Raw genomic sequence first — 13,939 nt, forward strand, 5'->3', positions numbered from 1 at the left:
TACCTAAATCCAGGTCTTAAGTCCAGGTCATTAATATATATCAAAAAGAGCAGTGATCCTAACACCAACCTGGGGAACAGAACTGTATACTTCCCTCCACTCTGATAAACAATCATTCACCACTACTTTTTGCTTTCTGTTCCTTAGCCAATTTTGTATCAATACTGCCACTGCCCCTTTAATCACATGAACTTCAATTTTGCTAACAAGTCCATTATGTGGTACTTTATCAAACTCCTTTTGAAAGTCTAGATACACAACATAAACTGTACTACCCTCATCCAGCCTCTCCGTTACTTCATGAAAGAACTCAATCAAGTTAATATGGGAAGTAAATTCAGGCAGGGTGCAAAAGGACTGGCCAACCTCAGTTTCCTGTCAGGTAGATTTGATTTAAGTTACTCCCATACAATGTTTTCTTTTGGGTGATTTTTTTTTTTCTGTATGAGGTAGGAATTATTTTTCTTTCCATTCCTTTATTATGCTTTCTATGTCGCATAACATTGCTAGAGGACAAAAGGTCTACACCCAAGGCTTCATCAATGGCAGCACTAACTTGCTGCTAAAGAAGTGCTCAGATGCTGATTTTTCTCTCTAGTTTTTCTCTCCCTACACAGGGAAGTTGCTGACCTCTCTGCTCGTGGCATGGCCAGAATCAGCAACAAACCCCACCACTCAACCCGAAATTGCAAGCAAAACTCCATATCCTATCCCTCGTTGCACAGCTCTAGTGTGCTTTCTGTCAGTGTTGCCCTGCTGCCATGTATCTCAGTCAGCTGGTATCTTATTCATGTCATTTCTTTCTTTCAGGGTACTTTCATTTTCTCATTGATTGATTACACACCTCTCAAGTACAACAAGACATATGTATATCCAACATGGGGCTATGTTTTAGGTTGGCTGCTCGCACTCTCCTCCATGTTGTGTATTCCCTCCTGGATCCTCTATAAGATCTGCACAACCAAAGGGTCTCTTAAGGAGGTAATGTATTTTATTCACACATTTTGAACCAAAGCAGAGTTTTTAATTAGTTGGAGATTGTGGTGCAACCAGGATTGAGAGTGTTAAGTATGGATGATAGGTTAAAAAAGCCTAAGGATATCGTATTTATATGCCACAAGTCAACTGACCTTGTAAGTTTTGAATGATAAACACATTGGTTCTGAAAATCCTCTGGGCATTATACTAATGCTAGGATCATTCCACCAGCACCCTCTGCCACTGGCAGAATTTAATGGGGTCAGTGATATTACTTTTAATTTCATGAGCATCTATGGGACCCACCTTCCTATGGAGCTGAAAAATACAGCAGCCACTTATCATTGAAGTAGGGGTGCCCACAGCCCTCACCATGCCCCTGTCCCCACCCTCACCCCCCAAAGACTCCAGCCACATTCTCTTCATCCTCTTTTGTAAAAGAGCTGATCAACCAATTTTTTTTTAAATCCCATTTTTGGGAGGTACAGTCAACCGGTACTACATTAGGTTCTGAATAAGCCAGGAAGCAGAAACTCCTAGTAAAGGGAAGCCCTGCACCCAACTTTTGTGGTCAAAGTTTACACTGTGGGCATAGCCTTGACCAAAATCATAAAATGTAGGCCCAAGAATTTTATAGTGAGATTCACATATGTTAATGAGACTGCACATATCAGTATTGCCTCATTTTTGGCTCCACATTGACTATCAAATAAACGAGGGTCCCAGAAATTGAACTTTTGGGATCATTCATCTGATTTTACATCCTCTGCTGGATGTGTGCAAGGCCTCTCCAGTGGCACAGGCACACACAGAGTTATTCTCTAGAGCTTCTCTGTTTTACAGAAGCTTCTCTGCTGCTGTCATGCATCTGCTGAATAGTTATTGAATAATTTGCAACCACAGTACTGAGTGGATGGCGATTTATTGTCATCATAAAATGCTGACAAGAGGAAATTTTAAACCCTTGAGCTACAAATTGAATCGCTGAGCTATATTGAGCAAGTTTCTTTAGCATAAATTTTTGCAGTAACTAAGGAAAATGTCAGCATTACCTTTCTGTAATTTTAAAGATTACATTTTTATGCTATTGTACAATGTGATTCTTTTATTGTTTCTGGTTTGCTAATAGTTTGGCTTGCTCAGTTTCATTCTGATTAATAATTATCTGTTTTAGGGCTTCTCGGTACCCTGCAGTTGGATCTTTAGAAAGAAAGAACTTACATTTATATAGCACATTTCAAGGCCTTGGTGAAGTACTTTTGAAATATAGTCACTGTTGCAATGTAGAGAAACACAGGAGCCAATCTGTGCACATCAACATCCCACAACAGTAATGAGATGAATGACTAAACTATTTTAATGATGCTGGATGTGGGATAAATATTGATCAGGATACGAGGAGAAATCCACTGATCTTCTTTGAATAGTGCTTTGGGATCATTTACATCCACTTGAGAGAGTAGACAGTGGCTCAGTTTAATATCTCATGCGAAAGGTGGCACCGCTGCCAGTGCAGCACTCCTGCAGGATGAAGTACTCTCTGGCCTTGTCTCACTCACCATCAATGTACATTCAGATAAATACTGCAGCATAAAGTGGCAGAGCCCCTCTCAGCAAGAAAAGTGCTAATGCCTGTTACAACCATGCCCACTTTCTCATGTTTCTTGTGGGTTGTGATCTATTTCGGGAGGATGTCAAAGCCTCAGAGAGGCTGCAGAAGAGATTCATTAAAATGATAAGAGGGATGAGTAGCTTTAGTTATTAGAAGAGTCTTGAGCAACTGATTTCTTTTTCATTAGAATAATCAAGGTTGCGTAGGCCAGATGGAGGTATTAAAACTTATGAAAGATGTTAATAAGGTAAAGACGGAGATTTATTTTCACCAATCAATGAGTCATTATCTGGAGAGCATAAATTTAGCATAATTCCAAAAAGAAGAAGGAGCGAATAGGAGAATCTTTTTTTGGTGGAGAATTGACAGGACTTGGAACGACCTACCAGAAGCAGTGGTAGAAGTAGAATCCATAGTAATGTTTAAAAGGAAAGTGGATGAATGTTTTAAATGAAACATTTTAAAGGATATGTGGAAGGGGCAGGGAAATGGCATTAAGTGGGATTAAGATAAAGCTCTGGTTAGGCTACAACTAGAGTATTGTGTTCGGTTCTAGTCACCACACTTTAGGAAGGATGTGAGGGTCCTTGAGAGGGTGCAGAGGAGATTTACCAGAATGGCTCCAGAGTTGAGAGATTTTAGTTACAAGGTTATGTTGGTGAAGCTGGGCATGTTCTCCTTTAAGCAAAGGAGATTGAGGGGAGATCTGATAGAGGTGTACAAGATTATCACAGGTTTGGATAAGATGGATAAAAAAAAAGTTGTTCCCATTGGCTGATGGTATAAGGACTAATGGACACAGATTTAAGGTTTTGGGCTAGAGATAGAATGGGGAGTGGTAATGACTTGAACCTCACTGCCTATGAGGGTGGTGGGAGTGGAGATCATCAATAATTTCAAAAGGAAAGTGGATGGGCACTTTAGGGAAATAAACTTGCAGGGCTATGGAGGATAGAGCAGGGGAACGGGATTGACTGGATTGCTCTACAGAGAGCTGGCATGGAGTCGATTGGCCAAATGGCCTCCTTCTGTGCAGTAATGACTCTGTGACAGTAAGTGGACAGTTGTTTCAGAGTAGCAGCATGGGAATGATGGACCAAGTGGCTTATTTTAGTGCTATAAAATTGTATGATTCATACTTCTTGAGGGTATTAATTTCTTACTTACCTGGAAAGCAATCCTCTGATCTTCAGAGTCTACATTCATATACACTGCCACCTCTCCTGCCTTGATTGTATTTTGCAGAGAAGGGATCCCCTCACATCTCCCATTACATTGTCTCCATGGCTCACTCACTGAGTGAGCTTTCCTGTCTCCACCCTGGGAATTGATGGACTTCTGGCTCAGTTCTAGAACACTTGCTTCAATCTGACATTAGACTAAGCTTTTACCTCTGTAACAGGAAGTTCAAAACAGCTCTAAGCTGCACAGGAAATGATGTCCCTCTCGGTTTTCAGTGAGTCACAGAAGTGCATTGGGAGAGCAATATGCTAATGAGATTCCCCAAACATGCTGCTTGTGCTACAAAAAGTCCAGAAAAGAAAAGGATGTGCAAGAAATGAGACCAGTTATATTTCGTCCTGTTCTCTGTCATTCCCTCCCTGAGGGTGATTCAAGTTAGGCACTAGAATATCTGTCTAAACTTATATCCTAAATTATTTCTACCTGACAAGCTACTTTCTGATCTGATATAACTATGGTACCAGCAGCATTCGGATGATGATATCAGGCTGGATAGTTCAGCTCTATTTCTGTAGAATGTTCTGGTTTGGAGCTATATGATTTTAGCGGTATTACATGAATGTTACAGTAGTAGAGCCGTGAAGTTTGAACAGTTCATTCCTTGAAGCAAGTCACAAGTAGCTGATTTGGTTTATAGTAGATGACAACAGAGTACATGTTTCACCATTACAGTTGATTTTGAGTTCAGTGAGAGATGTTCTCTCGTATAAAGTATACACATCAATACATATTTACACACAAGCATATTTAAAAAAATTTGCTCTCAAGTGCTGGAAAATGAACCAAATAAAGTTCAGAAAGTCAAATCTTGAGGCTGGGAATGGGAACCTTTGAGGGGGGAGGTTGCTGTGTGGTAGCATGCTTCCAGACTCCTAGCAAATAAGGAATTAGTGCTTTTGGCAAATAGTTTTGCATTATTGGAGTACATATTGGGAATTCTGGCACACCAGTCAGCAAGTCCTGTACGATTTTCTATCCATTACAATTAGTGGATGACAAAATCAAGCCGGTTACATTGACCTTTGCACAGGAATTCCCAATATAAGTTGAAAATCATGTGGGGCATGGAGCCCAACGGAATTCCCAAAAAGCATTCATCACATACAGCAATAATTTGTAAAACTGACTGCTAAATTATGTAGAAGTGTCCTCAACATTTAAAATTGCCAATGACACTACCTGCCTGTGACATAGTCATGTATTTATTATCAACACCAAAATATATTTTCTCCTGTAGTGTATTCTTCACCACATTCGCCCGGCTGATGACTTGTCGCAGTTCAAGAAATCGAAGAATGAAGCATTGCTGTGCTGCAGTCCGAAATCTGATCTCAAACTTTCTGCACTAAGTACCCAGGATGGTCTGCTGGAGAATGTGGCCATTTAGAAGCTGCAGAAAGATACACAGCAACTTTTCAGAGCGACTCCATGCTGAACCGAAGTCCATAATTTGATTAACCTCACTCAGAGGCACAATTTCCGTCTTGACAGGGCATCAATCCGTCCATCATCTGCACTGTACAAAGAAATCCACCAAGTATTCTACGTTCATTCTCTCAGAATCAAAACAAATAGATGTCAGTTGTGCATTGCAATCAATTTACCAAATAAACCCACAGAATTTTGTCTGTGAAGTAGAAATCTTTCTCTGTTGCATTACCAGAGCCAGAATTCATTCATACAGCATGTTAGTTTTTGTAGTGAGATATCCATCAGTGTCGACAAAATTTCATGGTCTTAGGAAAAATGCTAAGGCCAGAGGATTGACTAAGGCAACATTTAATATATATCAGTGAAAGTAATCCACAAGTTAATCATCTTAAAAATCTTCTTCTACAACATGGAGAAAAAGTTTGCCATTATTCATGGAATAGGTTTTGCTCAGGATAGAAGAAATACTTACTCTGTTTGCTAAAAGTGCTCTGGAAAATGATCTAACAAATGTTCCAAATCAAATAAAAATGTATTTAGTTAAATTTGTGCTTCTCCTATACTATTCAGTAATTAATTTCAAATAGTGTCAATTTTAGTTGCTACTTTGATGAATAAAATTATGACATCTTGTGAAATATATTTGTTTAAAATGAACTTTTATTTGTCAAACCCTGTGAATCTCAGAAAATTGAAAATATTACAAATATATACAAATACAGTTCCAAAAACATGTTATTGGTTCAGTTGGAGACCCCAGGTTGGATTTTCCTCAGCAGCATCACCTCAAATCAGGTGGGAGAGTGATGGAAAATTGGGTAATATCATATGATGAGGGCCATTGTCATATCTCCAGTTGGAGCTGCGGTTTCTATCCCTGCCCCTGCTGGGAAGGCCCCCAGTCATCTCTCTGCCATGCATCACATATAAATGCTGGCAAGAAGGCAGGTCTGGCTTCCAGGCCCTTTTCCCTTCATACAAACACTATTTCTGCTGACCTCAGGGACTGCCAAGAGAAAGGTACTGGTAGGCCCTGGGGTAGTGCTGGCTAGCTCTCAAGTTAACTGTATGGAGGGAGAGGGCTTACTAGAGGGCTACCCTTTCTTCACAATGGCCTCAGAAGCATATCTGCTGAAGTACTCAGTTTAGCCCAAGGCCTTCAGTAAAAAATATATTTTGGGCATGCCTGTCCCTTTAAAATCTTTTGCTCATCAGTTAGAGCTGCAGTATGTCTCCCTCCTCTGCACCACCTTTTTGGTGGCATGGGTCCATCAAGAGCCCTCCCTGCATCACCCTGACCCAAGAAATTAGTTCATGGTTATGGCAAGGTCAAGTTGGCAGGTAGAATTTCCACCTCTTCCCACCCATGGAACATCCATTGATCTGTGTCAATAGAAAGGACTTCCACTCCTTCAATCTCCGGATAGTGTATGACAACAACCGAGGACACTACACATAAACATCTGATATGCAAGATATCACCTCTGTAAAGCATTGCTACTGTAAAGTTGGTGATGATGAGGCTATATGGTGCCCCACAGCTAGAAAGAGATTGGAAAGGTCATACAGAAGTGCAATTCTGCAACAATATGTTAGCTGGGAGTAGCTTTCACTAGCTTGAAAATGCAATTTCTGAGCAATTAAACATATTTTGTGAAACCTGCCAAGAAGTTGAAGAGAACTGTGTTTAGTGAAATAATGGATTTCGCTTGGGTCATGCTTGAACGCAATGAACTGTTGATTGACTGATGTGACTAATATCAGCACAGGCTGTCTGGAAGTATCTGGATGCATAAAAACTAAGTGCTATCATCACATTCACAGTCACAGACCAGTGTCCACTGCTGGAACGAGTGTAAGTCAGGTTCCAATAGGTGTCAGTCTCAGGGCAGCCTTCTAACACACTGCCTATATGAAAACTCCAGATAGGCCCTAATAGTCTATAGACTATTCTACGTGCATACTTGCAGGTCAAGTGTTACCCGTGTGTGTGATACGGCTCTCTTGAGACTTCCATCCTTTCCTCCTCCATGTCCTCATTATCCTCCTCCTCAAAGCACAGGAACAATACAATTCTTCACCACTCTTCTTGACGACCTATATTTACTCTTGTCCCCCAGTATCTCCAATTTAAAATTCTTATCCTCATGTTGAAATCCTATCATGGCTTTGCCTCTCTCTATTTCTGTACCCTTGCTCTGCAACTCCTTCAGAACTGTGTTCCTCCAATAGAGGCCTCTAATGTATCCCATCTCACTTTGCTTCACCATTGGCAGCCGTGCCTTCAGCTGTCTAGGCTCCAGGCTTCAGATTCCCTCCCTATCAACTTCCTCCTCTCCTACTCGCTTTCTTGCTTTAAGACCCTCCTTCAAACCCACCTCTTTGACCAAGTTTTTGATCATTCTCCACCTCCTTCATTGGCTTTGCATTATTTTTATCTGATTACGCTTCTGTGAAATGTCTCGAGATGTTTTTGTACATTAGAGGTGTTATATAAATGCAAGTTGTTGCTGTTCTAGAGTGCCCTTGAAATGCATCACCAATCTTGCAACCTCAACTTTGGATTTTCCTTTTATGCTTTCATACTATTATACTGTTTCCACCAATAGAAATGAAGAAATATTATATAAATGTACAGCTTAAGTTACAAACCCTGTGTATTTGTTTTTACGGGCCAGGGCAGTTATGGAGTTACTCCACAAAGCTGACATTCAGTTCTTTTACCTGGGCCTTGGAGAGGAGGGTTTTAAGGGATCCTAGCAGGATGCTGAAGGCAACCTGAAGTAAGTTGGACTTTAAGAAATCTTTTAGGTAATTTCGGACCATGAGGCCAGAAGGCCCTGAAGCCAGCAGGAAATCATACAGCAGTGCTCCAGTATCCTACCTTAGGTATTCTGTTTTCCACAACTAGGTCCCGGTAAGGGTGGGCCTTTGTCAGTGGTGGCCATTTGCTATATTAATAGCTCTGTCTGGACAAGTGCAGTGCAATTTATAGGCTGGATTTTAAGAGCCTGCCGCCGCTCTCGGCGTCGGGCACAAGAAATGGCGGCCCGCATGTACAGGCCACACGCCAAAGAGCCACTGCAATCTCCCACGTGGTGGCTCATTTAAATAGGAGGGGGTGGGTTGTCCATCGCCGGCAATGGCATCAGCTACTTGTGCGCAGGCACTGGCGCCCTTTTTTTTTATTCATTCATGGGATGTGGGCATCGCAGGCCGGGCCAGCATTTATTGCCCATCCCTAATTGCCCTTGAACTGGGTGGCTTGCTAGGCCATTTCGAGGGCATGTAAGAGTCAACCACATTGCTGTGGATCTGGAGTCACATGTAGGCCATACCAGGTAAGGACAGCAGATTTCCTTCCTTAAAGGACATTAGTGAACCAGATGGGTTTTTACAACAATCAACAATGGTTTCATGGCCATCGTTAGACTAGCTTTAAATTCCAGATTTATGAATTGAATTCAAATTCCACCTTCTGCTGTGGTGGGATTCGAACCCATGTTCCCAGAGCAATACCTGGGTCTCTGGGTTACCAGTCCAGTGACAATACCAGTACGCCACCGCCTCCCCTTTTTAAAGGGCAGCCAACCCCGCCGGCAAATTTGAATTTTTAAAGTGAACCCCCGCAAAATTTACAAAATAAAATTGTAACGCCCTTTCCAATCCCCCAATAACAACTACGTTGGGTATTTGTCCTTTCCCCTCCCCCAAAACACTTACCTTTGAATTCTGACCTTCCCCCCGACAGACTATGCAAAGTTGAAAGTTCATCCCTTCTCACCATTCCCTACACTGATGATGCTTATTTGACCCTGTCCCCATCCCCCACACTGATAATCTTACCTCCCCCATCCTTCCCCCACTAGTATCACGCCTGCTTTCTCCAGATGGGAAATTGAAGGCGTGGGAGTGCTGTCTGCCGCACTGATGATCGTAGCGGGCCTGGAAGATTGCGGGGAAGGTTATTTAAATTTATTCATGTCATTGATTTAAATATTGAAATTAAGATCCAGTCACCCAGTGATGGGGGGACTGCCACGGAGCCTCGCCACCGCTGGGAGGGTCGGGCCGGGCCCTCCCTGTGTTGGCCTCGGTGGCGGGCTTCTGCCACAGCCATCTTCCTGTACCCCACCCCAATGTCGTGGACTTGGTAAAATCCAGCCCTATATGTCTTGCTTTTATCTGGAACTGTCACATCGAAGGCCAGGAAAATCATCCCTATATTTTTTCACCGGTCGCTATGTCCTATGAGGTGGAGGTAACATTTATTCAATTCATTTCTTTTTCATTCATTCATGGGATATGGTTGACATTGGCAAGTCCAATTATTGCCCAACCCTGATTTACCCTTAAATGGCCTTCTTGAACTGCTGCAGTTTATGTGGTGAAGGTACTCCCAGAGGGTTGATAGATAGAGGGTTCCTGAATTTTGACCCAACGCCAATGAAGGAACAGCAGTATATTTCTATGTCAAGTTGGTGTGTGACTTGGAGGGGAATTTGGAGGTGGTGGTGTTCCCGTGAGTCTGCTGCCCTTGACCTTCTAGGTAATTGTTGTTGAAGAAACCTTGGAAGTTGCTGCAGTGCACCTTGTAGATGATACACATAGCAGCCATGGTGCACTGTTGGTGGAGAGGATAAATATTTAAGGTGGTGGATGGTGTGCCGATCCTGTGGGCTGTTTTGTCCTGGATGGTGTCAAGCTTCTTGAGTGTTATTGCAGCTACACCCATCCAGGTAAGTGGACAGTATTCCATCACACTACTGACTTGTGCCTTGGAGATGGTGGAAAGGCTTTGAGGAGTCGGGAGATGAGTCACTCACTGCAGAATATACAGCATCTGACCTGCTCTATTTATGTGGCTGGTCCAGTTAGGTTTCTGGTCAATGGTGACCTTCAGGATGTTGAAAGTGGGGGATTCAATGATGATAATGCCATTGAATGTCAAGAGGAGAGGGTTAGACTTTCTCTTGTTGGAGATGTTCATTGCCTGGCACTTGTGTGGTATGACTATTACTTGCCACTTATCAACCCAAGCCTGCATATTGTAGGAACAGAGGAACATGAGTAGGCCATTTATCCTGTTCAGCCATCAAACCTGTTCAGCCATTTAATGAGATTATGGCTGATCTACCACTTAATTCCACATACCCACCTTTGCCCCACATCCTTTAATACCTTGGATTAGCAAAAATACATCAATCTCAGTTTTAAAATTAACAATTGACAGCATTCAATTGACAGCATTAATTGTTGATTGTAGAAGAGAGTTCCAAGCTTCTTCCACACTTTGCACATTGAAGTATTTCCTAATTTCACTCCTGAAAAGTCTGGCTCTAAGTTTTAGACTATGCCACCTAATCCTAGATTTCCCAACTAGCAGAAATAATTTTGATCACCAGTCATTGAATGTGTAAGAAAGCCAACATTCCAGAGTGTCTGCTAAGATGGAGAATCCACAAACGCAGGAGTTAGTTTTTTTTTTAAATAGTCACATGACTAAGCTGCCGGCCCAGGTTTTTGGTTTTGAACTGCTCACAGGACAGTTTGGGTCAGACTGCAACTGAACTTGATAAAAGAGCCTCTCTCCTGCCTGGGTCTCACTCTCTCTGTCACAAATTTCCAGATCCACTGAAGTCGCTTAAACCTCAAGAGGGAACGTTCCTACATCAAAACAAGTTTGAAAGCATGCACTGGGTCCCAATGAAACGGCAAGATATACCTGCAATCAAAGACTCTGCATTGAACTCAAAGAACAGTAAATAAACCCCAGCTATTGTTTCAAACGTTTCCCCTTTATTCTTTCTACTTTTCTGTCTCTATCTGCGTATGTGTTTATCGCGTATGCATGCTAACGTGGTCACGTCGTGTATTCATAGTCTTTTTAACCGAATTACAGTTTTAAGGTTAATAAACTTCCACCTTTCTTGTTTAAATCTAAGAAAACCTGACTGGTTGATTTCTTTGCCTTATAATTGGAGGGCAGTGGACAAGGATTCACTGAGGGGGAGCTAAAAACACAGTGCTTTAAAAATTAAACCCTGTTATGATTAAACCAGGAAAAGGCTGAGAGGGAATCCCTAGACCCTTTTCTCACCTGGTCGTAACACAAGTATAAAAAACAGACTGAAACAGTTGCTGCATTTTTCCTGGAAAGCCTGCCCAAACTGATCTTCAACGTCGCCTGACAAGAACTGTCTCGGAAGATCCCAGTGATAGCCATCTGTGCATATTTGGGAGCCCATCCAAAACGAAGGATATCTGACATCTTTCTGTATCTTCTCTTTTGTCTTCAAGAATTATCAATTTGGCCAAAGGGTTCTTTTTGTCTGTTCTTTTTTTGTAAGAGAGCTCTAAAGAGTACATCTCTATTTTTCGCTTAACCAGTATATGTGTGTGTGTGTGTGTGTGTGTGTGTTTGTGAGGGGCTAAGGTAAAAAGTGAACTTTTATATTTCAATCTATGTGTTAATGCTTTGCTTCATTACTGGTTATGTCTTGTTTTATAATAAACTGATAATTATGTTGGTTATTGAAGAAATCTGGTTGATGTAGTTTATTCTGGGATAAAAATAGAGTCTATAATTGACTATATTGGTAACTAGGGGAAAAAATTAAATATATATTGTGACCTGCGGAAAAGTGGAACTAGAAAAACAGTGCACTCCTCCCATCTCGGTCGTAGCATTATTTTATGTACCTGTTTATGACATTTTGATGATTATGTTCCTGGACTCCAAGTGTCTTTGAGCGTCCACTGTTTCTAGCTTTTCACCATTTATGAAGTACTACGTTCTATCCTTTTTGCATCCAAAGTGGATGACCTCACATTTGCTTACATTCTAATCCATTTGCCACAGTTTTGCCCATTCACTTTATCTATCAATATCTCTGTAATGTTACACTTCCACCTACAATGCTTACAATGCTGCCTATCTTTATGCCATCAGCAAATTTGGATATGTAGCTTTCTATCCCATAATCTAAGTCGTCAATAAATGCAGTCACATCCTGCCAATTAGAGTACCTGCCTGCAATTTCTACACTCTGTTTCCTGCTGCTCAGCCAATTTCCTAACCAGGTCAATAATTTTCCTTCAATTCCATATGCTTCAACTTTTGCTAGCGGACTCCTATGAGAGACTTTATCAAGTGCCTTCTGGAAGTCAATATAAATAACATCCATAGACATTTTCCCTTTAGTCTCTTCAGATACCTCTTTAAAAAATGCAATCAGTTGCATCAGGCATGGCCTACCCTTTACAAATCCATGCTGGCTCTCTGCACAGCTGAAAAACAGTCACCCTATCCTTAATTAAAGACTCTCGTAATTTCCCGACAACAAATGTTAGGCGAACTGGTTCCCCTCTCTCACCTTTCTTAAATCGTAGAATGACATGTGCAATTTTATAATCTAAAGGAACAGTTCCCAAATCAAGAGAACTTTGGAAGATTATAGTTAAGATATCTACAATGATTTAACCTACTCCCTTTAAAACCCTGGGATGGAAACCATCTGGTTCTGGGGATTTATCACTCCTTAGTGCCATTATTTCCCTCATTACTATTATTTTGCTTACATTAATTTGGGCGGGTCCCTGTCTCTGACTCAATGTTAGTTTCCTTGGGATGTCTGGCATTTTGACCTCTTCCTCTTCTGTAAATACTGATGCAAAGTAATTATTCAGCATTTTTTTTTTAATTCATTCATGGGATGTGGGCGTCACTGGCCAGGCCAGCATTTATTGCCCATCCCTAATTGCCCTTGAGAACGTGGTGGTGAGCTGCCTTCTTGAACCGCTGCAGTCCATTGGGGTAGGTATACCCACATGCTGTTAGGAAGGGAGTTCCAGGAGTTTGACCCAGCGACAGTGAAGGAACGGCAATATAGTTCCAAGTCAGGATGGTGTGTGACTTGGAGGGGAACTTGCAGGTGGTGGTGTTCCCATGTATTTGCTGCCCTCGTTCTTCTAGTTGGTAGAGGTCGCAGGTTTGGAAGGTGCTGTCTAAGGAGCCTTGGTGCATTGCTGCAGTGCATCTTGTAGATGGCACACACTGCTGCCACTGTGCGTTGGTGGTGGAGGGAGTGAATGTTTGTAGATGGGGTGCCAATCAAGCGGGCTGCTTTGTCCTGGATGGTGTCGAGCTTCTTGATTGTTGTTGGAGCTGCACCCATCCAGGCAAGTGGAGAGTATTCCATCACACTCCTGACTTGTGCCTTGTAGATGGTGGACAGGCTTTGGGGAGTCAGGAGGTGAGTTACTCGCCTTAGGATTCCTAGCCTCTGACCTGCTCTTGTAGCCATGGTATTTATATGGCTACTCCAGTTCAGTTTCTGGTCAATGGTAGCCCCTAGGATGTTGATAGTGGGGGATTCAGCGATGGTAATGCCGTTGAATGTCAAGGGGAGATGGTTAGATTCCCCAACATGTCTACCATTTCCTTATTTTCATTGATATTATCATCATTATCAGGTTTTAAGGAGCCCACATTGCTCCTGACCACTCTCTTTTTCCGAATGTAATTGTAAAAAAAATTGTGTTGACTTTGTTATCCCCTGCAAGTTTCTTTGCATACTCCTTTTTTCTAATTCTTACTATCTGTTTTGTCATCCTTCATTGTTCTTTGTATGTTTTCCATTCACCAGGAACGGCACTGTTTTTTGCATTTTTGTA

General features: G+C 41.8%; 1 protein-coding gene across 6 annotated transcripts in view; it reads left to right on the forward strand.

Annotated features, from left to right (window-relative positions):
• Window positions 1-5,903, forward strand: part of LOC137379599 (sodium- and chloride-dependent GABA transporter 2-like) — a 77,220-nt gene extending 71,317 nt beyond the window's left edge. For all 6 annotated transcript variants that reach the window (XM_068050660.1, XM_068050658.1, XM_068050663.1 and 3 more), the window contains 2 exons: window positions 811-981; window positions 5,070-5,903. In XM_068050660.1, the coding sequence (XP_067906761.1) occupies window positions 811-981; window positions 5,070-5,219 (321 nt within the window). In that variant the 3' untranslated portion in view covers window positions 5,220-5,903. The remainder of the gene's footprint in view (window positions 1-810; window positions 982-5,069) is intronic.
• The last annotated feature ends 8,036 nt before the right edge of the window (window positions 5,904-13,939 follow it).

The sequence above is a fragment of the Heterodontus francisci genome, chromosome 18 (assembly GCF_036365525.1).
Source record: "Heterodontus francisci isolate sHetFra1 chromosome 18, sHetFra1.hap1, whole genome shotgun sequence".
In the NCBI taxonomy this organism is placed as follows: domain Eukaryota; kingdom Metazoa; phylum Chordata; class Chondrichthyes; order Heterodontiformes; family Heterodontidae; genus Heterodontus; species Heterodontus francisci.